This window comes from Apis cerana, linkage group LG6 (assembly GCF_029169275.1).
Source record: "Apis cerana isolate GH-2021 linkage group LG6, AcerK_1.0, whole genome shotgun sequence".
In the NCBI taxonomy this organism is placed as follows: domain Eukaryota; kingdom Metazoa; phylum Arthropoda; class Insecta; order Hymenoptera; family Apidae; genus Apis; species Apis cerana.
Window position 1 is genome coordinate 5323348 of NC_083857.1, and position 27724 is coordinate 5351071.

The 27724-nt window shown below is 25.2% G+C and overlaps 5 protein-coding genes and 1 long non-coding RNA gene across 14 annotated transcripts in view; 3 read left to right on the forward strand and 3 right to left on the reverse strand.

The window, feature by feature from the left end:
- The window catches only part of LOC107998308 (GRAM domain-containing protein 2B), a 58353-nt gene extending 54671 nt beyond the window's left edge, over window positions 1-3682 (forward strand). For all 3 annotated transcript variants that reach the window (XM_017057506.3, XM_062076091.1, XM_017057508.3), the window contains one exon: window positions 94-3682. In XM_017057506.3, coding sequence (XP_016912995.1) covers window positions 94-207 — 114 coding nt within the window. In that variant the 3' untranslated portion in view covers window positions 208-3682. The remainder of the gene's footprint in view (window positions 1-93) is intronic.
- A 490-nt stretch (window positions 3683-4172) lies between these two features.
- LOC107998311 (hemocyte protein-glutamine gamma-glutamyltransferase) lies at window positions 4173-12129 on the forward strand. 2 transcript variants are annotated; one of them, XM_017057510.3, is made up of 8 exons: window positions 4173-4457; window positions 6253-6744; window positions 7331-7557; window positions 7852-8453; window positions 9155-9252; window positions 9884-10174; window positions 10733-10893; window positions 11237-12129. In XM_017057510.3, the coding sequence occupies exons 2-8, from the start codon at window positions 6270-6272 to the stop codon at window positions 11522-11524; spliced, it is 2142 nt and encodes a 713-aa protein (XP_016912999.1). In that variant the 5' UTR covers window positions 4173-4457; window positions 6253-6269; the 3' UTR covers window positions 11525-12129. The 2 variants fall into 2 exon arrangements, with proteins under 2 accessions (XP_016912999.1, XP_028522765.1); XM_028666964.2 differs by lacking the exon at window positions 4173-4457 and adding an exon at window positions 5066-5140.
- Window positions 7286-7948, reverse strand: LOC133666222 (uncharacterized). Its single transcript, XR_009830041.1, has 2 exons — window positions 7810-7948; window positions 7286-7584 (listed from the first exon to the last, which is right to left on the reverse strand). It is a non-coding gene; the product is annotated as an uncharacterized LOC133666222 (long non-coding RNA).
- Window positions 11112-22675, reverse strand: LOC107998273 (putative uncharacterized protein DDB_G0282133). The gene is made up of 7 exons (XM_017057460.3): window positions 22328-22675; window positions 17158-19686; window positions 16717-16847; window positions 16558-16616; window positions 16300-16478; window positions 15702-16130; window positions 11112-15365 (listed from the first exon to the last, which is right to left on the reverse strand). The coding sequence occupies exons 2-7, from the start codon at window positions 19626-19628 to the stop codon at window positions 12377-12379; spliced, it is 6258 nt and encodes a 2085-aa protein (XP_016912949.2). The 5' UTR covers window positions 19629-19686; window positions 22328-22675; the 3' UTR covers window positions 11112-12376.
- LOC107998310 (putative uncharacterized protein DDB_G0286901) lies at window positions 20586-25652 on the forward strand. Of its 3 annotated transcripts, none has more exons than XM_062076092.1 (6): window positions 20586-20975; window positions 21637-21804; window positions 21888-22211; window positions 22362-22524; window positions 22606-22821; window positions 23225-25652. In XM_062076092.1, the coding sequence occupies exons 3-6, from the start codon at window positions 22032-22034 to the stop codon at window positions 24244-24246; spliced, it is 1581 nt and encodes a 526-aa protein (XP_061932076.1). In that variant the 5' UTR covers window positions 20586-20975; window positions 21637-21804; window positions 21888-22031; the 3' UTR covers window positions 24247-25652. The 3 variants fall into 3 exon arrangements, with proteins under 3 accessions (XP_061932076.1, XP_061932077.1, XP_061932078.1); XM_062076093.1 differs by having other exon boundaries at window positions 21914-22211; XM_062076094.1 differs by lacking the exons at window positions 20586-20975; window positions 21637-21804 and having other exon boundaries at window positions 22061-22201.
- LOC107998274 (sialin) lies at window positions 24397-27167 on the reverse strand. Of its 4 annotated transcripts, none has more exons than XM_028666961.2 (9): window positions 27003-27166; window positions 26665-26892; window positions 26409-26568; window positions 26218-26330; window positions 25965-26096; window positions 25683-25890; window positions 25464-25608; window positions 25267-25381; window positions 24397-25182 (listed from the first exon to the last, which is right to left on the reverse strand). In XM_028666961.2, exons 2-9 carry the CDS (start codon window positions 26854-26856, stop codon window positions 25027-25029), a joined length of 1221 nt encoding a protein of 406 aa, XP_028522762.1. In that variant the 5' UTR covers window positions 26857-26892; window positions 27003-27166; the 3' UTR covers window positions 24397-25026. The 4 variants fall into 4 exon arrangements, with proteins under 4 accessions (XP_028522762.1, XP_028522763.1, XP_028522761.1 ...); XM_028666962.2 differs by having other exon boundaries at window positions 26665-26908; XM_028666960.2 differs by having other exon boundaries at window positions 26665-26937.
- Window positions 27168-27724: the final 557 nt, after the last annotated feature.

Here is a 27724-nt window from a genome sequence, read left to right on the forward strand (position 1 = left end):
AATGTTACTTGATTGTTTTCTGTATGATAAAAAAGAATTAGATTATAAAAATCTTTATTATTTTTAATATTTATTATATCTTTATTATTTTAGGTACGGCAGAGTCTACAAACGTTGTCACAACAGTTTGTATCAATGAGCCAAAGTGGTGAAACAGATCCAAGCGTATCTGGTGCCGTTGTGGAACCGGAAGATGCTCCGAGTTAGCCCCCGACGAAGCTAAATAATTTAATGCAACCAAATAATACGAATCCCCATCGCTTCGCTAGCGTATGAAGCGTCTCGCATTAATGCGAGATTATCTTTGTGGTCTGCGTCGATTACTTTCGGCGTGTGAAAACGATTCCGAATTGAACAACTAATCGACAATGTTGTTTCTAGAATTCTCAATAGGCAAATATTATTATTAGAGTATCTAGAGTTACCTGAACAGGTTCTGGAAATTATAGAATATTTAAAGTAAAGCGACAAAACAGAAAAAAAAAAAAAGAGAAGAAAGTAACATATACAAGTTTCAAAAAAGAAAAATTGTAACAATCCTTCATATATAGATTGAAAAGTACGCGTAACTCGATTTTCAATTTTCAGAAATGCTTGCAGAATCTAATTAAGATGCTTAAAAAGATTAAACAAAATAAACGTTAAAAAATAGAGAAAACGCCGTATATTCGAATGTAAGCAAGACAGTTTATATGTGATGTATTATGAAACGATATAACGTGAATTGATCATAACACAAAGAAAAAGAAAATTTTTTTTGCGCAAGGCGAGCGAAGGGATTTTCGTTTTTGAACTAGTCACATATTGTATATGCCCCACATACAACAAGAATATAATGAATAAAGTGAAATATATATATATATATAAATATTATGAAAAAGCTATATATATATATACACATAAAATAATGCATATTTCGCGATTACTTGTTAATTATTATATATTTGAGGGTAGTTGGGGCACTATCTTTTTAAACGATACAGCTGAAAATGAGAATTACATTATAGAATTAATAAGATTACACATTTGTGTCATACCGAAAATAAAGATTCTATGTCAGTATCATAAAGACACTTGAAACAAAAAATTTCTTAACAGACGAGCTTGTGCAATATTCCGATATAGTTTGGAATACATATTATTTCGTCGTCGAACATCGAATACTGCGCCTTTTAGATAAAAACAAATTAAAATGAAGAAAAAAAAAACCATTGCATTTCTCGCGCACACTGATGTTCCTACGAAAAAGAATTTTTCTGATCGTTCGTTCAAAATAATAACGAAAGTTTTCTTTGTTTCTCTATCTTCTCTTATTTTTGTTTTTCTACTCAACTCTTTCAAAACGATTATTCTCAATATGCGAAAGTGCTCGCGAAATATTCTATTCACTTGTGAACATATTTCGATACTATTGCACATATGTTCTTCTATGTATGTGTGAAATACGACGAAACGTACGGATAAAGCGTTATAGTTGAAAATATGAGATACGAGAAACGGGAGACTTGACTGTGATAGTAGGATCAAGGATTGCATTTTGTTAAAACACGACCGCGTTTAGCAGAATCTTTGTGTTTGTCCCGTTGAAAAAAAAAAAAAAGAATTAATAAATATATAAATAAGAGACTGGTTTATCACGATCGGACCAAAAATGGCATAAACGCGGTCGTTAATTACGCGAAATCGCGTGAAATCTAAAGAGAAGTGCTGTTACATTATTTAGCTAATATTTATAAAAACAAAAAAAAAATGTACGTATGTCGAAGTGAAATTCACTTGAACCATTATTTTTCAATATGATTATCATTTATTGCAATTAAATAATTCTGTATTTATGATAAACGATGTTAATTTTTAATAATTTTAATACAACACCTTTACTATTATACACTTTTTTATTGTCGTAACACGCGATGTGTACTCAAAATTTAAAAAAAAAAAAAGAAAAAAAAATCGAAAAGATACAAATAATATGGGGGATATATTTATCTGGTGGCTATTTAGTAGACTATAATTTATTTCATAAATTTTACGAGTTTTTAATTAATATATATTTTGAATCCTTTTGTAAATTTTATTTTATTATGTTGTGATTTAATTTGCTCGAATTTATAGTTCCGAGCTATACATATATGCCTTTTAGCGCGTGAATTATTCAAATGGAGATATACTTGTGCCTGGCGTGTGCCATAATGAAAGAAAATCGGTTGCATTTTAAAATAAAAAGAAATACAAGAGCATACGTGTATATGAAAGCAAAATATTGGAACTTGTTCATTAGGCAATTTACATCGAATCTTGTTTCGTCTTTCTCAAATAGATTGAATGTGTTCAAAATTGAACAATGCTACAAAATAGTGAAAACTGGACAACATATTCGCCATATAAAAAGGGAAAAAAACAAAATTATTTAAATGATTGAAATTTGTGCCAAATTTTGGAATCATTGTAATAATTAAAAATTATGTCTATTATTCTAATATTTTTAAAATTATGAAAATGATTTGCAGAAATATTATAAACGGAGAAAATATCTTTTATAATGATTAATTGGCGATAATTATCCAGTTGATCTAAGTTCGGATCTATGTTTCGCAAAATTTTAAAAGAAAACGAGTCCGTAAAGGGACGACTTTCCCTTTCCGTATTCGTATAAATATCGTTCGCCTTAATTGTAACGTTTCTAGACATTTTTAGACGGATGCTCAACGTACAATCCATTATTCCTAGAATATGTATCCATATATAGCAGCTCTTGATTTGTACTTGTTGAACGCGTGCGTACTGTCGTGACAATTTCGATAGAATTTGCTGTACTTTTGAATAGCTGTACTTTTTGAAATCTGATATCATTAATTTTCGTCGAATTTTTAGAATCTATATCGAATATTTAATGATTTGAATATAATATAATATCAATTTTATCATGATATATCAATTAATATATTAATTGTTTCATTTTACTTTTTTGTACATTATAAACATAATAAATAAAACAATTATTTGGGATAATAAATGAGATAAATATATTTTTTTAAATTCACTTTTTTTACTTTTGTTAGTTTATTTTATATGAATCTTATATAGAAATTTTATCTTTGTTTTATTATTATTTCTGTTTTATTTGTAAATATAAATATATCTAATTATATAATTTATTATATTATTATTAATAAAAATTCATTATTATTCATTAAAAGAACAACAATGTTTTACGAAAAAAATTTTAATTTTAATTAAATCTAATATATTTATTATTTTATTATCTATATACAAATCAATATTTTATTTTACATCTTGGATTAAAAAATAAACGAATACATTCATCGAATATATTTAGATAACCACAGTGTTCTACTTATCATGTTAATCAGATTTTGAAAATGTACAGCTTTGTTATCGAATTGTGTCCTCTGTGTAAATGAAAAGAAAGAAAAATTTGTTACATTTAAAATAAACATCTTTAAAATGCATTTAAAACCATAAGTTGGTTCCTGGTGAAAAAAAATTTAGCGTGCGATAAATGTAAGGAAAAAAGAAAAAATAAAAGAATGAAGAATGAAAGGAAAGAAAAGAAACGAAAGATAGTAAAATTGGAAAATCACAGACAGACCAATAATTTACAACGTAATTTGTGTAGTCCGCTAAAACGGAGCGCAAATAAATTTCTGGCAAATTGAAACACTCTTTTTTTTTTGTTTTTTCATTCCCTTAATCTCGATTTAATGATATCAATTATGCAGAAAACCGCAACATCCACTTACGCTTATGTTAACGAGTCCAACAAATTAATTAATGATATAGGCCAAAAACGATAAGATAATATTTCCTTACTATTTCCTCTGTATCGATATTTATAAAGTAAAGATTTGCTGCGAATATTTTATTTTTTTCTTATTTTTATGAAAATTATGTGAATACTTGTTGTCTGAAAATCTATCAATTAATTTTGTATCAAATCACAAATAGTATCTTAATAGGTCATTACATAAAGAGGAGTTAGATAACATAAAAATTATACATTTTGAAAATATAAAAATTTATATATAAAATATGTAACTATTACTTCTATAAAATTATTTTTTTATTTATATTATATATTTTATATTTATATTTATAATGATGTTCAACTAAAATTATATATCATAACATAACATAGAACTATAATGTTATAATATCTATTTTTAGTTTAGTATATTTAAGAAATATATTTCAATATTAATTTTTGATAAATTTTACTATAAGAGAATTGTAAATCGATAGCGCATGTCAAAAATTGAAAGTTGATGCACCTGCTATTTGCACGTGGTGTAGTGGGGATTGCAATTGGTTTGAAGGAAGTTGCCTCGTATAAAAAGACAGCAACGCACTGTAAGTCTCAGTATCGTGCAAGATTGTTAATCGTGATTTGAAATCTGTCGCTTCTGATATAAAAACTTAATTTTTTGATCGAATTTGTAAGTTTGATACATATATAAATTATATTTTTTCTTATTTTATATCAATAATTCTTTGCTTTATAATTTCTGTAAGTTTTTATAAAATTATTATATCTATTTTTATAATTTTTGTTTTGTTCATTTTATTTTAATACACTTAAGAACACATACACATATTACTAAGAAAAAAATTGTTTTTTAAGTATGATATTATTTAAATATTGTTAAAAAATTAAGATAAATATATTAAGTGATAAAAATATTAAATAATGAAAATTGAGAAATAAAATAATTATGTTAAAAAACAAATATATAAAAAAATAAAAATAAAATCAAAAATTAAATTTTTAATAAATAAAAAAAAGAAAAAGTTTTTTTAAAAAAGCTTTAAATTTTCACAGTTTTGAAAAATAAGTAATATTAAAATGATATTATTAATTTTAAATTTATTCTAATTATCTAAAAATATTACTTAATAATAAAGATAATTTTATATCAACGAGATATTATAAAGTCTGTATATAATGAAGTTTATTATATTTATTTTTTAATATATTCGAGATGAAAAATTTCACTAAAAAGATCGGTGAATCATTTTCGAGAGTTACTGATTTTATTCAGGGATGAAATATTCGTTTACAAGGCAACTCACGTTCTGGGATTGATTCCGGATATTTACGCAACAATTGGATGAATCAAAGGTAAATCTCGAGTTGCCTTGCAATCCAAAATGTGTCTGGTATTTAAGAGAATGTTCGTCATGTTTGAAGTTTCGACATCGTTTTGTTCTTGGAAAACTGCAGTTAATCTTTATCTAGTTAAAATCTGTCAGACTCTATTTTGGTCTGAATAATGAATAAAATTATGTTTAAATTTCGAATCAATAATCGATGAATATTAAAATATTTAATAAAACTAATTTTAATTTTAATATTTTTCCTTCATTTAATTTAAATATATTTATTAAATCATGTTTCATTGATCTTTCTTGTGAAAATAAAATCGATTTCATTTGTAAATAAAAAAAGAAATATTAATATAAAATTGTACATATTTGTAAATGAAATTCTTGAAGAGTTAAACATTTATGGCATTTCTTTTAAATCAAAAGTGGTGTTAGTATATCAATGAAATTTTTTCTTGTGCTTTTATAAAACCAATTGCCAACGTTGTTTTTTCATCACGTTATTAGACTTCAAAAAAAAATTTATTGTAAAGAATGATTTCTATATTTATTATATACATTTTTAATGAAATTGCACTTTGTGACATGAATGAAAATGATATTTGCCTTTCATACTATATGTACTATGAATGAGAACATAGCTATTTCTAGTGATTGTATTAATATACGATTATCCGCAACAATGAATAACTGTTTTTATCAATTATATGTCTTTTTAAAATGAAATGAATCATTTTATTTGTAAATTGTTGACTGTACACAACAATTTAAAATTCAAATAATCTAAAAAAAAAGAGATATTAAAATAAAATAAAAATTCACTTTTTAAAAATCTTTTTTGAAATTAATTATTGGCAAGGAAATTCAATAAAATATTAATATATGTAAATTAATGATGTAATCTAGTTAAGAATTTTTATGTGGTAAATCAATATTTACATATATAGTACTTTAAATCTTATATTTAGATTCATTTTTCAAATTATTTAAAATAAGAACATGTCATTCAAATTTATAAGAATTATCATACAATATTCATTTCTAATATATCATAAATAAAAAAATAAATTCTATTACGAATATTATCTACTTACATCTACTTACATATTTCAACAATCTCTTTTATAGACATCAAAATCAACAAAATGTCATGGGAAGAGCCATTAGTCGTCGAGATGGTGTATCTTTACGAAAAAGAAAATGCAAAATTGCATCACACTATCAATTATGAATTAGTACATCTCGATCCTCCAGCTGCTGTCCTCAGACGAGGACAATCTTTCCATATCGCCTTGAGATTCAATCGAGAATATGTAGATGAAATAGACATCGTTAGATTGCTATTTAGTTTTGGACCAAATCCGAATGTTCTTAGAGGAACTAGAGGAGTGAACACCATCACCAATAGAGATAGTTATTTGACAGATTTAGAGGCATGGGGTGTGCGTTTGATAGGTGTTAGTGGCGTGGATTTATCAGCGGAAGTAAGAAGTCCTGTAGATAGTCCCGTTGGCATGTGGCAATTAAATATAGAGACCACTATCGTGGGCAGCAAGAGATCTCCAAATACCTACAATTATGACAAGGATATTTATTTGCTGTTTAATCCCTGGTTGAAAGGTGCGATAGATATTGTATTTTAAACACTTTATGGAATATTATTACAGTTGAAATATTGTCATGTAAGCATTGATTCAAATGATGAGTTTTAATTAATGCTTTTATGCGATGTTAAAATAACATTGTAGCATTAAGTGAGAAAACATTGAACTTTTAAACCTTTATTATTTGAATCCATGTCTGCATCGCAATGTACTTCAATGTAATATTTAACGAGAATAAATAGAATAAGTTTTATGCGATTTTTTTTATATATGTTTGACTGGAAGAATCATTGAATTTTAGCATTTTTATAGAACATTGAAAACAAATATATTAATATATCTAAAACATAAGAAGATGAAGGAAAAAATATCTATTTATATTTAAAATGATATGAAGTTAATGAATAATTTATTATCAAAGTTATATTATTTCATTGAAATAGATTTTACCTTTTTGTGAATGCAGTATAATAAAATTTTATTCTATCTTTAACAAGTTTAAACTTTTCTGATAGAACTATTAGTTATATTTTTTACATATGATATTTATATGATAATTATGTATTTATATATTTATTAATATCATATGTTTTTATTTTTAGAGGATTTAGTTTACATGGAAGATGAACAACTTCTGGATGAATATATTCTAAATGATGTTGGAAAAATTTGGGTCGGAGCATGGGGAAGTGCACGCGGTAGAGAGTGGATATTCGGTCAATTCGATGCATATGTGCTTAAAGCTTGTCAGTTACTATTAGAAAGATCTGGTATCAAAGCTAATTCCAGAGGAGATCCGATTCAAATGTGTAGAGCTATTTCGAGAATCGTAAGTTTGATTGTTATTGAATCATTCCTAAAAAAAAATGAAAATAATTGAAATAATCAAACAAAATTGCCTGAATAATTTTGTAAACAAATTATAAGTTATTTTGTCCATTATATTTTATATTCAGTAATTATTTTCTATTATTTGAGATTATTCATGAAAATTTTAAACTCTTCCTCGAGATTCGAATTATTTATTGAATTTTATAATTATATATAATTATATATAATTATAATTATTTCTTGAATTTACTTTTTATTTCCTTTAATCTAATACAAAATCTAACATCCACAGGTAAACTCCAACGATGACAAAGGAGTAGTGACTGGTCGATGGGATGGCGATTATCAAGATGGTACTGCGCCGGCTGCTTGGACCGGAAGTGTACCAATTCTCGAGCAATTCCTGGAAACAGGAGAATCCGTCAAATACGGTCAATGTTGGGTATTCGCCGGTGTCGTGACCACTGTTTGTCGTGCTCTAGGGATACCATCGAGAGTGGTCTCAAACTTGGTATCGGCTCACGATGCGAACGCCTCGCTCTCTGTCGATCGTTATTACAGCAAGGATAACGAGGAACTCGAGTACGATCCGAACAATCTCGAAGGCGAAGACTCCATTTGGAATTATCACGTTTGGAACGATGTCTGGATGGCTAGGCCTGACTTGCCCAAAGGGTATGGTGGTTGGCAAGCGATCGACTCAACGCCCCAAGAACCTTCAGAGGGTGTTTATCAGTGTGGACCAGCTTCGGTCGAAGCAATTAAACAAGGGGTTGTCGGATATAATTACGACGTGACGTTTATGCTGGCTTCCGTAAATGCTGATCTCATGAGGTGGATAGAGGATCCTGACAGCGAGATGGGATTCAGGAAGATCGACTGCAATAAATACCAGTGAGTTTTTTAATAATTTTAATACATAAAATTGGATGCGAAGAAGCATAAAATAATGAAAGGAGAATATTTGAAATGTTTTGAAAATGAAAAATGAAATTAATGATAAATTAGTAAAAAACATACTGTTTTTCTAAAATATAAAATATTTTTATAATTAATCTGAGAAGTGTTTAAAATTCGACTTATCAATAATATTCTTAATATCACGAAATATGAAGATATACGGCAAAAAATATATATTATTAAGTCAACAAGATTATAAAGTATCATAAAAATCGTTAATTGCAAAGTAAAATTTCATTTTATTAGCTTGATTTTATTAGATTTTTTTTTTTGAATCATTAATTGATTAAAATTCGCAATTCATGGTAATTTTAACCTTGATGTTAAAGACGTTAAGAACATGGTCAAGAGAAATCAATTTATATAAAAAATCAATTTATATAAAAGAGCAAAGTACTCTCTTACATAAATTGAATTGATATCTGGAATTACACAATCACATTCCTAATATCTCTCAATTTAGAATTTGATTCTAAATTGAAATATTGATATCACGTCAAACTTGTTGAGAGAAAAAGAGAGAGAAACTCTTTAAAATATTTAAATATTGATAAAAATTAAATTTCTATTTGATATATTTTGATTATATTTTTTTATTCAAAGAAAATTTAAATAATTATTTCTCTATTTTATAGCATTGGTCGGATGATTTTGACAAAAGCTCCTTGGGTCTATGATCCCAATGGAGACAGAGATAGAGAAGATATAACACCTTTGTATAAAGCAAAAGAAGGTAAATATGAATCATATAAAGACAAATATTAAATGTACATCAATATTTAAATACTATAAATTGTGCACAAAATGTATTACAAACATTTCTTTTTATTTTTACATTTATTTTTTATTAGATTTTTTCTAGATTCAATTTTTTTATTTTATTTATTTATTTTTGATCTGTTTTTTATTCATAGTAAATATAATATAATAATAGTTTCCTTTCTAAAAAAAAATATACTGAATAAATTGAAAATATTATCAGACAATATGAAATGTGATAAAAGACAATAAATAATAGGAATAAATATACATACTTACATATACTTCTAATGATTTTGATCTAAAAGTTAATTATTGTCATTAATTTTGTTATTTCTATTTAAAATTGTTAAACAAGATTGTTATTTATTTTAAACTTACAAGCTCACCGAACTATTTTAACTTTTGTAATTAAATTCATTGAATTTTAGATTTAATAAAATTTCAAGATTGATTTAATTTGTTTTAATATTATCAATATTATTAACAGTTTAATTAAAATTAGAAACATTAATCTTTTCTTCACAAAGCTTTATCTTTGTTTGATTATGTCTTCGATTCTTTCATTGTTTTTCATTATTACTATTAATTTATTTGTTGTTTAGGAACGGAATTTGAGCGATTAACGTTGTACAGAGCCGTACGCAGTACGGAACTGGCCAAAAGATTTTATTCCTTGCCGTCACCAGCTAAAGAAGACGTTGAATTTGATCTTGTGGACATTGAACGAGTGAACATTGGTCAACCATTTGCAGTAATAGTGAATATAAAGAATAAATCGAACGAGAAACGTACTATTCAAGCTATTTTATCCGCTGGCAGCGTATATTATAAGGGAATCAAGGCACATCTGGTAAAGAGAGCATCTGGTGATTTCGTTCTCGAACCACATGCCAGTGAGTTTAACAATTTTTTACGAAATTTAAAATCATTCTGTATATCGCATATGCAAAAAATTGTCTTTTCTTTTTAAATCTTTTTAAATCAAAGTTAATATTTAAATAAGATTTGTATTTTAAGATTAAAGATCAACTCTATCTTCGTTCTATTAATAATTAGATAATCAAATAGCAAATTAGATATACATAATAGCAAATTAGATATAAATAGCAAAATAGATTTACATAATAGATCAAAAATATGCAACTTTAGATAGGTCTTACTCAGATATACATTATTCCTGCATTTAATCATTAAATTATTTTTTATAGTATTCCATTAGAATCATATGTTCAATAATACTTCAAATATTATATATATATATATATTATATATGTAATTCGAAGATATTGTTATGCATTTAATTTGAATTTATATTCCTTATGTGATTTCAAATATTGTGATTCAAATATAGAGTTATAATTTATATTTCTAAATCCATATTATACATTTGCATGTGACTTTCCATATATGATCCATATATGATTTATTTTAATCACGTAATTTCTTCTCAGGCGAACAGTTAAGACTCACGATCACGGTTGACGATTATTTGGACAAATTAGTGGAATATTGCAATATGAAATTGTATTCCATTGCCACAGTAGTTGAAACTAAACAAACATGGGCTGATGAAGATGATTTTCAAGTTTTGAAACCAAATATTGTAGTCAAGGTAAACCATAAAATATAATTAATCGTATGAAAATAGCGTGATTGTCCAAAATTTTTCAAATATTTCTTATTTTCTTTTTTTCTTTCGTTGTAATGTTTTATCACGCAATTATATGTAAATTATGACTTTTTTTTTTTCGTTTCTGAAAAAAAACAATTTGAATAATTAAAATTCTAATTTATCGAGATTCTTAATTAATTAAGATCATTGATAATCACAATCTAGTTAATCGAATTCTTCTTTTATATTTTTTAAGATTTATTTTATATAGAATTAATATATTATTGTATAATATATCTTATAAATTTTCATTTCTAATTTCTAATTGATCAATATTTTCCAGATCGATGGAGAACCTACAATAGGAAAACCATCAATTATCAGTCTTAGATTTAAAAATCCTTTGCAAAGGGTATTGACAGACTGTAAATTCAATTATGCTGGTCCAGGATTAACAAGAAACAAAACACTAGCATTCAGAGACGTTGATCCTGAAGAAGACGTATATGTAGAACATCAATTGGTTCCTCAAAAGGCTGGATCGCAAAAGATCATTGCCACTTTCACTTCGAAAGAGCTAGTAGATGTCACAGGATCCGCTGTCATTGATGTTCTTGATATGGACGAATAAAATTCTTCAAATTTGAACGATATCAATCTCATTTTCATCTTTGAATAATAAATATTTTGTAAATCGATATCTTTAAGTGTTACGCGTTCCATTATTATGATTATAGAAATACATAGTTTTTTTTAGAGATCGATAAATATAAGTTGATGGCTGTAAAAATATTTGAAAATATTGAAGATACATTGTTGGAATGGATTACGTAATTAAAAGTTGACATCTTATATGAGGAAAGAAATTATGTAATGGAAAAAAATAGCATGGAACTAAATATATATAGTATTCGTCATGTACATTAATTTTTTCAGTAAATTTGTTCTTTAATGTTTAAATATTATAATATTTTTTTTAAAGAACAAGATTACCAAGAAAATTAATGTAAATATTTATATTTTTAATCGTGAGATATTAAGTTTTGTAATTTGTTATTTTGTATACGTGATATATATTGTGCATTTAAAAAATGATTTATAATATATCGTTTTGCATGTTTTATGATACATATCAATAAAAATAATATCTAGATATTAAATCTTTATGTATATTCTAATTTGTGTAGTTATATTTAGATATCTTATTTAAATAAACATCATATAATATTGGTTAAATATTTTTAATTTAATTTTTTAATTAACAAAAGCATTTTGGTTAAATCTTTAGACTTCGACAATAAACTAAATATACAAAATACAAATCTATCACAAAATTCATAAAATAACAGAATAAAGAAGGAATGACATGCATTCAAAAACAAATACAAAATAAAAAGAACATTAACAATATACAATAAATTCGATAATGTGAAGGAAACAATGTAAACGTAAAATAATAAAATGCACGAAGACATTACACAAATCACAAGAAAATATCACAAGTGATCGTAAAGTTTAAACACCAGAAAACGAAAATACATAGCATACTATAAATTAAAACTAATAAATTCTCAGTCGAAAACATCCTAAATTCTTTTTTTCTTTTTAAAGATTCTGTTCTCATATCTTCGAGCGATTTTGTTTTGCACGTACTATTATTCGAAATTTTCTGAACACATTCGATTCTCTCGAATTCTATATCACCGGTTTTATTCACTAAAAACTCCATCAAAGATCTTATGTCTTTCAACGCAATGCTGTTGTATGATTCTTTTGGATTTTCTAAATCGTTTTTAAAATTAATTTCGTCAGAAAAAATATTTAATGATGACATTTTAACAGATTTAAAACTCATATTTTTAGTCACAAGATTATTAGTCGATTCTTCCGAATTTCTCAACTCGATGTTTTCAAAATTCATTTCATTGGGAAAAATATCTGATGACGATATTTTCACAGATCTAAAACTATTATTCTCGGATTCACTGTGACTATCGAAAGATGTTTCGCTTAATGGTGACGTAATTTCCGTTTGCTTGAGATTCTTAAATAATTCGATAATGCCATTTTTCTTATCATTCCTCTTTTGCATAATGATGTTTGTCAGACTGTTACTTCTCAACACGCTTTTCGATCCACTTTCACTCGATTTATAAATTTCATTAATTTTTTTCCTATGTTTTGATTCTTTTTTCAATTTTCTCGCATTCTCTCTCAACTTCCGTTTGTAGATACGTATAGACCGATATATATTTCGTGCTCTAATAGCGGCAACTTGAAAAGCTGCTATTATTCCACTTGAAATAACTTTAACAACAGATTGATTTTCATCTTCTTTTTCTTTTTTAATCTTATTATTATCGAAAATACAATTTTTAGAAGATCCAGTGGATGTTGATGACTCTTCTGATTCGTTGAGTAATTCATCTTTCTTATAATCTGATAAAGATTCGTCACATTCTTCATGTATCTGATCTAATAATTGTTGAAACATTTGAGAACACTCTTTCGATGAATTTTTATCACTTTTAATCACTTTTATATTCTCAATAGATTCTATATTGGTTGGTTTTAACTCTTCAATTAATTTTGTAGAAATATTTCTGAAGTTTTCTTTATAATATTTCTTCGAAAGATCATTATTATTTTCTATTTTTAAATCTTCCTCGCTAAGATCGTTTTCATTTTTAGAATTTACAGATTTGATAATATAAGAAAATTCTTCCGTCTCTGTTGAATTATCAATAACTGGAAATAAATCCATCATTGAAAACGCATTTTTTTGTTCCCGTTCCGTTTGCGTTTCCATTGCTTGCAATTTCATCATCGCTAAGTTATTTTCAAGAATAGTCTGTAAACTTTTAGATGTTTTACAAAAAACACTAGTCTGAGAATAAGCGTTGTTGTTATCCTTAAGTGTATCTGTTGCAACATCTTTCATTGTTTTTAACAAAGATAATAAAGAAATCTTATTTAAAATTTTTTTATCTTCAATAATATTGTCGTCCATCTTCTCGATATCTTTTGCTAATTTCTCCTCTAAATTGTTTTCTTTTTTCAAATTTGCTTTAAAATGGCAATTATGTTCGATATCTTTTGTTTCTAACGAAGATGGCAAAGAAATCTCATTTAAAACTTTTTTATTCTGAACAATATTATCGTCAATCTTCTCTATTATATTTTTTTCTAACATTTCTGAATTATTTTCCTTTTTCAAACTTGTTTTAAAATGGCAATTATGTTTGTTATCTTTTATTTCTAACGAAGGTAGCAAAGAAATCTCATTTAAATCTTTTTTATTCTCAACAATATCGTCATTAATCTTTTTCATATCGTTTTCTAATATTTCTTGTGAATTATTTTCTTTTTTCGAACTTGTTTTAAAATAGCAATTATATTCAATGCTTGAAGGTACATCTGCAAAGCTGATAGACTTCTTTTTCAAACCTTTACATATTCTTTGCTTGTTTTTTAGATATTTTTCGGCTTTATTCACCAGATTAACATCGATACCCTGATTACAAAGAAATTCTTTTAACATAACCAATGACATCGTATGAGAACCCACTTTTGTTTTCTCTTTTTTAATATAACTCGGTTTATTAATAAGAATATTCGAATCTGAAGTATCATGTTTTTCTTGTTTTTCATTACAATCGAGAACACAAGTTTGAGAAACATTATTTTCCTTAAAATTTTCATTTTCTTTTATTTTGTCATGCGAAACAACTGATGAAAAATTAGAAGTTGGGCATGTTTCATATAATTTCGAAACTTCTAATTTATCAGTATCAACTGAAGATGAAGTAAAATTTATAACACAATTTGCATTGTTTTCAGAAGCAAAATTCGATTTAATTTTTGGTTGAAAATTTTCAAAATTTCCATTTAGTTCAACATTATCTATGACATCTTCAACATTGGTATTTGGAACTGGAATAAAATTTTTCGATATAATTGGTACCGAATAATTTTCTGGTATGCTTTCTGGCATTTTAAGATTTTCTTGAAATCCTTCATTAACGTTTAATTTATTTTTTTTATATATTTCAGAATCAATATCCCTCGTAGGCTCTTCTTCATTAATTTTCATTTCTTCTTTGACTGCAATCAATTCACATGATTGTTTGAAAGGAACGGTATTTGTTTCATTATCAGAATTTTTATTTTCTTTCTTTTTTGCATCTTTAATAATCTCTTCCAAAACTTTAAGAACTTTCGAGTCTTTCATGATCTTTTGATTTATCATATCACATAAAGACTTATTTCCTTCGAGAGATTCATAAGTTTTTGATAGAGGTCTTGATATTTTTCCTCTTATTTTCGTTCTGGGACTGATTTTCAAACTGGTAGTACTTCTCCCTTTTATCATTTTGAAATTATCCATGTTGGATACGATATCTTTCGTTGAATGTATTTTGGAGGGCTTCTTCTTACAATCATTCGCTCCACGTTTCTGCTGCTTCTCTTCTCTAAATAAGCAATTTTTGTTAATATTATTTATTAATATATTCATTGTATGCTCTTATTAAAAATTATAAATATAATTATATAATATATAATATTGTACATTATATGATATTTCATTTTTGTTTAACATTTTAACGAAACTTTAAAGTTTGAACTTTAATTTAAAATATAATTCTTTAATTCTTAATTAGAAGAATTCTTTTAATTAGAAGAATGTTTTATCAATATTTGATAACAATTTATATTTTCTTCAATAGCATTTATATTTTATAAAATTAAACTTCAAACTTAATTTTATGAGCTATACTTATATCTTTAATAACAAATTTATTGTATACTTGTCCAAATTCGTTTTTTCTTTGATATGTATCATTGGACGAAATTTTAACATCGTCGCACTGTTGGAAGTATTAGGAAATTTTACTGCACCACCTGGTTTCCAAACAGGTTGTTGATTATTACGGTGTTTTTGGCGGGAAATCGATTGTTTGTATTGATTAGAACTTGAATTGAACATCTTTTTTGGTGGTTTTCGTTCTAAATGACGATTATCGGTTATTTTTTTATCGATAATTGTCTGCGCATCATCTAAATGTTTTTCTTTATCTAAACTTCGTGAATATAATGATTTTGTGAAGGTCTTAGATTTAGATTGTTTCAAAGAATTGATGGGATTTGTAACCACTGACATTTGGGTCTCGATATTACTTTCCTTTTTTACAAGATCTAATTTCGTATTCTTTATTCGATTCATTCCAACTTTGTATCTAAAATGTATATTATATATTTATTAAATAATAATATTTCAAGATCGATTTAATAAAAGACATGAGCATAAGAAGAAATAAAATTATATAAAGTTCAAAATTTAAAAAATAAAAAAAATTTTATCAATTTTAAATTATAATATTTGTTAAAAATATATTATAAAATTACTTAGTATCATTAGAAATATTGTTTATATGACGTTTATGTCTTCCTAAATTTTTCAAATTTTCTTTTTCCTCGTTTTCAGCCATTACTTGTTTCACCAAACATGAAATATTTTTGATTAAGTAAAATATTTCATTCGTCCAATAGTTCGAAGTTAAAATTATTTCATTCAAGAAAGTTCTCTATATTCGTTACAAGTAATTATTGACGAGAAAAATACCAAGTATATATTAATAAAAATATCATCACATTTTACCATACTTTTTTATTAGTTTGATGACCTTGAAGCAATTCTAATTGCATTTGATCAATACGTTGTTCTGCAATAAAAAATATTTCATTTTTTTTGTAAATGATTATTTTTTTAAAAGTATAAATTTTAAAAAATATAAAGTAAAAAATCAAAACAAATATATAAACCTTGATTTTCCAAAGTCGTTTTGTTAATTTGCATAATTTTCACTAACTCAATAACATGATGTAATAAAATATTAGTGATTTCTGTTTCAGCTTTATAACTGTCGTTTGCACCATGAATATAACTCTTGCACCTATATATTATAATTTTTAAAATTGTTCAAAAATTAAAATTACCATTAAAAATTTTCTGAGTTAATTTCCTCATGTTTTTTAATATGAATTATTTTTATATAAATAAAAAATATATATATATACACACATGGTTTTTTTAAATTGTTTTTGTCATATTATTTTATGTATTATATAAAATACATAAAATGATAAAAAATATATATATGCTTAATATTTAAGAAAATTATAAAGATTAATTATTTTAATGTTTTAATATTAATTCATATTAGTGAAAAAGTAATAATTGATTGTTTTTTCTTTATTTTATACCTTGTTATAGTTTTATCCAATAATTGGAACATCATCATCGGATTTATCGATATCATTGAAACCGAGATTTGCAATTTCATTTGAAGTCGTTTTAATCGTTGCCAATCAGAAGTCAATCGTTCGTGAATTTTTATCAACATTTGACATATATTTATTTTATCGTTATTAATTTGATTCAATTGTTGTTTAGGTTTTTCATGTTCATTATTATTAATTTTAATTCGTGTGGTTTCTTTATGAAAATTTTGAAAATCTTCACTTTCTTTTTTATTTTTGTCAATTAACGGTTGTACATTTTCATCACTTAAATAAGTTTTATCATCGTCAATTATATTCTTATCATTATCATTTTTTTTATTTTCCCGTTTTTCGATTACTACTTTGATTTTGTTTTTTCCCGACAAATCTGTATTTGAATTTCTTCTTTTTAGTTTTAATTTTTTGTTTATTATTCTATTAATGGTTTCTCTGTCTGATGACAAGTTACTGCTTGAATCCTTAATATGATCAATTCTATTATTACGTTGCATCGATATTTTTGAAAATTCGTTTTCACTTAAGATAATAGAAGATTCACTAAACGTATTCGATTTATAAGAATTAATATTTAAATTATCTTCGCCATGATTCATTTTATCATTTTCTTTCTTAAATATAGAATTCTCATTTATCTTTGCAGAGTCATCAGTATACTTGTAATCGTTTGGAAAATTTATTTTGTCAATAGAATTAAGATTAGTTTTTATATATAATTTTTCCGTATTTTTATTATTTGATTGTAGAAAAAAAATCCAATTATTATCTTGATGCTTTTCTTTAGGAATTACTTCCTTTCCAATTGCTGAAATATTTTCTTTTTGCTTTTTCATTAATTCATTATCTGCTAATTCATTGGATTTTGAAAAATCAGAATCCAATTTTGAAGAATTTTCAATGATTCCTTCATTGCTTTTCGTCGTTCTTGGCAATATAATTGAATCATTATTTTGACGTTCCTCTTCTTCTATTGTAATTGTTGATATATCTTTTTTTTCCTTGTTTATTGTCACAATATTATTTTTATATTTATTACGTTGTAAAGAATGTATGTTTTCAATAGTATTGGCACATAATTTTTGTGACTTCGAAATCTTCGTATTTTCGCAGACAAATAAATCATCTGTTCCTTTCCTGCTACATCTTTGCATATCTTCAGATACTTCAGATTTTTTAAGACCATTTTTTCCATCCGATTTCTCCATTTTCTCGTTTGTGCATGTTTTTTCACTCACTTCGAAAATCGTAACTAAATTTACACGTGGATTAACTTCTTCCAAAGTAAGTAACGAATCTTCATTTAAATCATTTTGTTCCTTCCATCCCATTGTTTCATTTTCTATAGGATTTAATGTATGTATCATATTAATCATTCGATCTTCTTCATCTTGAGTCGATTTAATAGAAAAAGTAGTCTCTGATATATTTCGTTTAGAAATGTTAAAATTTTCATTATTTTCATAATTTTCCTGCGTATATTTCCTGTGTAAATCTTCATTAATAATATCACTTTTTAATGTGAAATTTTCCTGAAAACCTTCATTAATTTCACCATTTTCTTCTTGTATATATTTCTTTTGTAAATTTTCATCATTTTGACCATTTTCATATATATATTTCATTTGAAAATCTTCAATTTTGCTGATTTTCTCTATCTCTCCCATATTCTTAGCATTATAACTTTCTTTTTTATGCTTATTTGATTTTATTTTTGGCGATACAAACTCATTCTCCTCAACTTCACATTGTTCGTTATCTTCCTTTGAAAAAGTTCTTATCAAACTCGTCTCACAATTTAAATCATTTTCACTGTTTATTTCCTTTTTGTAAATCTCTACCAATTCAACAGGATTATTAACAACACTATCATCAACAATTCTATCTCCTATGTTTCGTATTCTCTTTGAAATTTTATTTTTTTCTTTTTTAAGAGAAGAAGCGACACATTCTTCCTGTAGCAATGGATCAATAATATCTAATTTATCGTCAATATTCATGTTTACTTTAAAAGATTGTTTGTTGCTATTACGTTTCGAAGATGTGTCTTTCTTTGAAGAAGTGTCGGCTTCAGGATACTTATTATTTTTGGATTCTGTCTTCTTCAATGTAGTTTTTGAATGCACTTTGAACACAGTAGTGTTCGAAGAAACATTTTTCCCTTGTAGCGATGAAACACTTTTTGAAATCATTCGAAAATGTATTTCACGTGCCTCGTCGCTAAGTTTTTTCGCAGAAATATTATTCCGATTCATCGAATTTCTGGCATAATTTTTGTGTGAAACTTTATTATTACCACGAAATTCTTCATTGCTTTGGTAAGCCTGTTTCATCATCAGTTCATTTATCCTCAGAATTTCTTGGAGCATGTGTGCTTCGTAGGATAACGTTTCGTTATATGTGGGATTATTTTCACTTGGCATTGTGATGTTATCCATACGGGATTCATTGAGACGGTAATATTTCAAAATTGCAAAAGATGAACCAACGAAACGGCTGGAACGAAAAGAAATCAGAAAATATTTGCCACTGTAATGAACATAATTTCGAGATATGAGGGTTAATGTAAATTTTGGAATGTCAATATCACATGTACTTTCAAATGTTCTTTTTAATTAATCAAATTTCGAATTGGTAACATTTGCAGAGCGTATGTGAGCTTCATTTTCGTTCAATTTTGGATAAGTATTGATTTATATTGATAGAAAATATATATAAAATAAAAAAAAATAGAATAACAATAATACAATAGTATAACGAAAAGCATTATATTCTTTAAATAAAAATATATTCATATTTTAATCAATAAAACATAGGATAAAATGTATTTTGATAATTAATTATTAGTACGTAATAAAAGGAAAATTAAAGCTACGTAGTTTTTTTCTTAATCTCCGGAAGTATAGTTATTTATTATCGCAAGAAACGGATGTAAATATCACATTATAATTATATACGATTAAAAAAAAGAAGAATAAATTATGCATGTTATTAAAAATTAAAATTTCAGAATTTCAGAGTTATTTTTAAAAAATATAAAATGCTATAAAGAAATGCTGAACATAAATAATAAGAAAAAATGAAGAGAAAGGAGAATTATAAATTCATTAAAAAAAATTATTCTTTACAATTATATATAGCAAATACATCAATATATATATAACAAATATATCAATATAATTATATACATTGCAATATATATAATAAATATATTACGAATGTACATTGTAATTCTTTATTTTATGATATTATTTTAGAAAAACAAATGTTTTTGAAAAAAAATAAATCTATTTTCATTAGTTTAATTTGTTAATATCTAATATATTTTCTTAATTAAAAAAATATATCAATTTTTAATTAAAAAAATATTTATATACATAAGTCTTTCATTGCATTAAAAATATTTAAATAATATTGAGAAATTTAATAGAATAATTCAGAAATTAGCAACATTAAAAAATATCGATACAAATCTAATTTTACTTTGTTTTTTATATATGCCATCTTTGATGCAATATTTTTTTACTAGGTTATGAATTAAACAAAGTTACATCTTAAAATATAGAAAGAGTACGATAACTATTTCTGGAACTGGCGAAAGCTTTCGAGGGATTTCCAAGTTGCTCCAGATTGCACTGTGCTCCAGCTTTTTTGCAATTGTATCCTGAATCAAAGGATCAGAATCGCGAAGTTAAACGTATCAATGGATTGTCTGTGTTTGTTAAAGAAGTAGAACCGAAATTCGAGCACAAAGAAATTTCACAGAATAAAACTGATAAATCCAGGTATAGAAAGCTCAAATTAAATAAAAATAAAACACGAAACATAAATCTTTTGAGTATATTTTGAGAGACAATTTGATTAATTTTAGAAGAAAAAAACAAATGTAATTAAATAATTGACAAAAAGATAGATAAATAATTCTAATATTAAAATATTTAAAAAAAATAAACATATGTAAATAAAATAAAAATAATTGTTAAAATAGAACATGTATTGATAATAAGTATTAGCAATAAATAAAACAAAATACAGAATATCTTGTAACTGTACAGAATGTAATTCTTTTGAAAAAATAAGTCGAAAAAAGAGAAAAATAAAATTTTTTCATTTAAAAGTTCATTTTCAAGTAAAATAAGTTTGAAAATTTTTCAACTTATAAATTATAGTTAAAATTAGATTAATAATAAATAAAATTAATTAGAATAAACTATCAATAAATGGTTCCTATTTATATATAAACACAAAATGTAAAATAAAATCACTTAAATTCTTATTTTTAATAAAATTAAAATTGAATATATAAAGATTCTTATAATTGATGATATAATTTTCAAATTTAATTTTTTCGAAAACTAATTTTAAATGAAAAAATATTTTCGACTTACTTTTTTTTATATAGAATCACTTTATATTATCAGTTATAGAATATTCTATATATTTCAGTGAATACAAAAATTGGTGCAAATATATTTGGAGTTCCACGAAAAGGAAACGCGTTCGTTCAGGACCTATCTTCTCCAAGGAAGGAAATAAAGTTATATTTAATTTTCGACACTTCGTGAAACCTGAGAAAATCATCGACGAATACACTCGTGTCAACATTTACAACAAGTAAGATTCGATATTTTAACTGAAATATATAAAAATTAGAAAAAGATAAAGAAAGAAAAATATTACGATAAGATTAATTCAAGCTTTTCTTTGTAATGCCGAACAAAAGCGAATGCATTAAGCGAAAAATACGTCTATGATGTTAGTACGAGAACAATGGAAATTGAAGTTTTGCAAAAATGAAGTGTTGCACGAAACGGTGATGGGTTTTTCGAAAAGACTGATTTATGGAATTTCACAGGCCGCGTTTTGTCAAAATTAACAAGAAAGAATCACCGAACTCTACGCCGAATGTTCATGAGAAACAAGTTTCATCGGATGTGAGTCTTCGTTACAAACCAAAAGAAAAGATACGAACCAAAACCGATGCTTCCGAAGAAAAGATATCTGGATGGAGGTTAAATAAAGTTAGATATGTTATATTGATTTCAGTATAATTGTTCCCAAGAATATTTTTCATTTTCAATTATATTTTTATACTGAATAAATACTGGCACCTGTCATTGTACTTTAAATAACTTACTTGGAATTATTAATATGTTGAAAAATATTGATAGCCTCTAGAAACTGTCTCAAAGAAAACAAAAAGAATTCCGAAGAGAGTTCCAGCAACACATAATTTCGTATACGAGTTCAATCCATTTGGAAATTCCATATCAATTTCTAATAATGCAACAACAACAAAAGGAGCACGAAATCCATCTAATATCGCACAAGGAGGTATACTATTTTCTATGAACATAAAATATAAATATTTCTTTAGTTTGATTAAAAATTTATATTTCACTATTGTGTTTTTAGATTTATCTATGAAACTTATAAATGATAAACCAAGTTTCAATAATATTCAGACACACGCAGTGTTACCAAAATTACATCCGCGTAGCGATACTATACTAGGAAATTCAGAAAAACACGAAAATGTAACTAATTATGGAAAAAATGCTAATTTACCTACTATAAAAAAACAGGAAACAAATGTTGAAGAACGATTGATTAAAAATCGTAGTGCAAAACGTAAGATCTTTACATAGATTCTTTTTAATAAACAACTTATCTTATATTTATCTTAAAATTCAATATAAAATATAATTAAAATTTAATATTTATCCTTTATTCATGATTATATAATATTAAAAATATTCATTACTATTATATTCATTATATTCACTTATAATTATTCACTTCAAATGACACTTAAAATTTTAAATATTTATCTTTCACTAATACATTTCATATATCTCAATTATTTCAAAATTAAATAATATATATTCAAATGAATATAAAAAATAAGATTAAAAGTATTAGATTAAAAGTATTAATAAATCAAATTTATTAAATTTATTTATTAACTTCTATGAAATATATATGAAACATATTTATATATCGTTATAAAAATGTTTAAAAATTAATTTTTCAGACAAACATGTTAACGATATCGATCGAGAAGTTGAAAAAGTAAAATCAGATTGGCGAGCATTACGTACAGATGGCGGATGGACTCAAAATAAAAATTATAAAAACGTTCGAACAAGAAAATTATATGATACATTAGAAAGAATGACACTTGAAATAGATAAAATTCAAAAACTTTATTTGAATCCGAAATCAAATCAATATTTGCAACGAGGCGAAATAAAATCAGAATTATCTTTTGATGAAAAAGCGGGAAAAATCAAACATATGCTCTTTCCTAAAGAAAATAAAAAAATAGTTGATGATAAAATAAATAATATACCGAATGATACTCTAAAAAATAATTCATTAGAAATAATTTCATCAAAAGATGTGTGTAATAAAAAAATTGAAAAAAAATCTCTTTCTTCCAATACACAAATTCGAAATACCAAAAGTGGTACAAAATTAAATAACAATTTGCGGTTGAATAAACGAAATACAGGTACTAATAGTTCAATAAATTTAAAAAAGATTAATTCTGATATTGAACAATATTTGGACAAATATATTAATGATATAGAAAAGAATTCTGTTAGTAAAAAAGAATTAGAAGTTAAAGAATTAGATATCCCTACTGATGATATAGCAAATATGTTGAAAAAACTAAATATAAATTCGTTCGATTTATATGATATTGACAATTCTGAAGATTTCCCACAAGACAATTTCCCACAACAGGAAAAATTGAAAAGTATAAAAAAAGAAAATTCTATACAAACAACATCATTGGATCAAAAAATTGAAAGTACAAAAATAAAAGAAGTAACTACAAAAATATTATCACCAAAAGAAGATAATCCTTCAACACAATATAATAATAAAATAAATAATGATAGTTCAATCCAAACTAAAAATATGTATAAAGACAATGCTTTCATAGAAATGGGTTTGCATGCATTGAATAATAACTATCCTCGAAATGCACTATGTCATGTACTTCAATCAGAATATTTGAAAAAAGACACATCTTTAAAACCTATGTAGAACTTTAAATATTGAAATATTAAAATTGAATTTATGCATATTCATATATAAATTTAAAAACAAGAATGATATTATATATAGTAAAATTATATGATAATAATATAATAAAATTAAATAGTAAAAAGGATATAGGATAATATTTGAAAAATATTTTAAACAATATAGAAAACATATTTTTTTCATTAAATGTAGTACAATATATTGCTTATTTAATTATATCTTTTTATATGAAAGTGCTTCAAATACATATATAAATTTGAATATGTGAAAATTAATTTCTGTTTTTTCTTTTATATACAGTCTTGTGTTTTACAGAATATACATTTATTTTCTATATGAAAAAATGAGAATTTTTGTTTATTTATATATTAAAATTATCACAAGATATTTTTTGTTAGTATCATTAAAAAATATACAAACTAAAAATGCATAGGCTAATGTATTTTACAATTCATTTAAAAAAGTTGTTTAATCAATTCCGCCATGAAAAAATTATGGCACTATTCTAATGAATGACCAGCATTATGCCGTGAACTGCAAACTGAACGCAAAAAATGTAAAACTTTCTTATTCTATATGTGTCTAATACATTGATATATCTTCAACTAACCAATGTGTCATAAATGTGCCATATTGGTATTTTATTATAAGTGATAAAATTTTCAATAAAAATCGTATTCGGCGATCATGGTCGAAAAAAGTATGTTTATGCAACATATTTTTATCAATTCTGTTTCTTCGATAATAAATATTTGTGAACACGATTTCACTTATTACATATCACAATACTGGTAAAGCTGCACTGTGACTTTGGTATATGATGGCTCCTGTAAAATTGATTGCCGCAGCTAACACGAAAACAGGCATCCAACGACCATGCGATGCAGTCACTAATTCGGCTGTTAATGGACCACATAAAATACCCGGTATAGTTGCCTAAAATATATAGTTAAATTACTAATTTAACTATTATTTGTAAAATATTTGTAATATTTGTAATTCTAATAAATATAGACATACAATAGTATTGGAAACTGCAAATGTAATTCCCGCATGATTTGGAGCTATATCTGCATGATTACTAAGATGACCAGCAGAATTACATGCACAAAGTCCCATAGATATTGATACAAAGCTATAGATAAATATGATTTTAAGTTATGTTATAAAATTAAAATAAATTATTTTATAAAGACTAATTTAATTGTAAGACTAACATTACTGCAGCAAGTAAATTGTCCACAGCGCAAAATGCTAGTAAAAATGCACCAGGACCAATTAAACCTATATTTGTCATTAATCTTCTTACAGATAAGACTGGCCACCTTTTTTGTATGAGATTATCAGCACTATGTCCAGCAACTGTAATGAAATAATTGAAATAATTAATTTTTACATAATTTTTTTATAAAATAAAAATGTTGTACAATACATACCAATACCAACAAGAGAGTTTACAATATATGGAAGTGCTGTTAAACTAATACTTTCTTTATTAGCAGAAAGATTTCTAGCCAAGTAAGTTGGTAACCATTGCATTATTATATAGTTACTCCAATTCATTGCAAAATGTGCTATATACAATGCCCATAAAGGCCAATGTGAAATAAATTCAGTCCAACGCAAACTTCTATTTTGTGTTGTCTTAAAATTGAAATATATTAATTAATTCTAAAATATTCATTTAAAATAAAACATAAACAAATTGATTGTTTTACCTTAGGTACGAATAATGGGATTTCATCTTGAGAATTAGTTTCATGATATAGTAGTAGCCATAAAAGTGTCCATATAATACCAATTATACCAAATAAATAAAATCCTGTTTGCCATGACAAATGAGGACACAACTGTAAGTATTTTTTATCTTTTAAATGAAATAATTATCAATAAATACTTTTTAATAAAATATAGGAAAAATAACATTATAATATACAATTATATATAATATAATATACATTTTAAACATACAATAGATGCAACAACTTGTCCAACAGAGCCAGCTGCTACAAGATATCCAAATGCTCTAGATCGTTCCTCTACAGGTACATTATGTGCAAATAAGTGAAAAATAACTGGTAAACCTAATAACAATTTAGAGAAAAATATATAATTTACAAAATTAATGATGTTGCAAAATTATTTATTTAACAATGTTTTACCTAAACCTTCTCCAAGTCCTAGAACTACTCTACAAATAATGAGCAATAGGACTGATTGAGCCAAGATTGGAGTTATAACTGTACTAATAGACCACAATAAAACAGCCAACATTAATACCATTTTACATCCAAAACGACTTGCTGTATTTGCACCAATAATCTAATATAAAAATTAAATGTAAATATAATGATTTTGAATAATTTCTTAAAATAAATGGGTCATAACTAACTTTTAATATTAAATATCCTAATATACCTGACTAGTAAAATAACCAAAGGCAAAGGCAGAAAGTATCCAACCTTGCCAGTATAAGCTCCATTTAAATTCGTCAGAAATGGGAACAATTGCTATGGGCATTATAACTCGATCTGCCGCATTTATAAAATTCGCGGCGGAACATAATGCTACAATTCGCGAAGTACGTGGAAGCATTCGAAATTTCGGCATGTTTGGTTAATTTTTCAGATCAGTCATATCGTATATCTAGAGGATTTTTAACCTTAATTGACACGTTGATTAAAAAATGTACTAAAACATTTTATTATTTAAATTACATTAATATTAATAAAGAACATCACTTGGGTAATTTTTACCTGATTAAACAATGCTACATTTAATAAACGTAACAAAAAAAACAACATAAAAAATATTCACATTGTAACACATAAAATCTACAAAATTCGAGACGTGTCAAATATTGTCATTTTGCAATTATGCGACAACGTGTATGACACGTTTTCAAATCTTTTCTGTAGATGGTGCTTGGATATAAGTAAAATTGCTAGAAGTATGAATATGATGATATATTTATATATATAAGCACAGACAAGAAATAGAATAGATACGATATCTTATAAAACTTTATAATATATTTTAGAAATACCAATCTTTTTCTACGCCATCTGGTATGATATAACTTATATATAATTAATTATAAATACATACCATAATTAAATTATTCAAAAAGAATAAAGAAAAAATATATATACATCATGATTTTAGTAAGTAAAAAGAGAATCTTATTAGCTTAATATTATTTATTATTTAATTATAATTTATTAAATCTATAAAATATTATAATTATATTATTTCTCATATTATTTATATTAAAATTGTATTGTAATCACTGATATTAATTATACACTGATTATATATATATATATATACTATACAGTGAATATATGTATATATATTAAATAATTTCTTAAGTCTTTTTGGAAATTGCTGCAAATTAAAGATTTCTGATCATAATTTCATTCTGATCATGATTAATTTTATTCTGTTTTTTTGCAAAAATTTATTTATTTTCAAACAA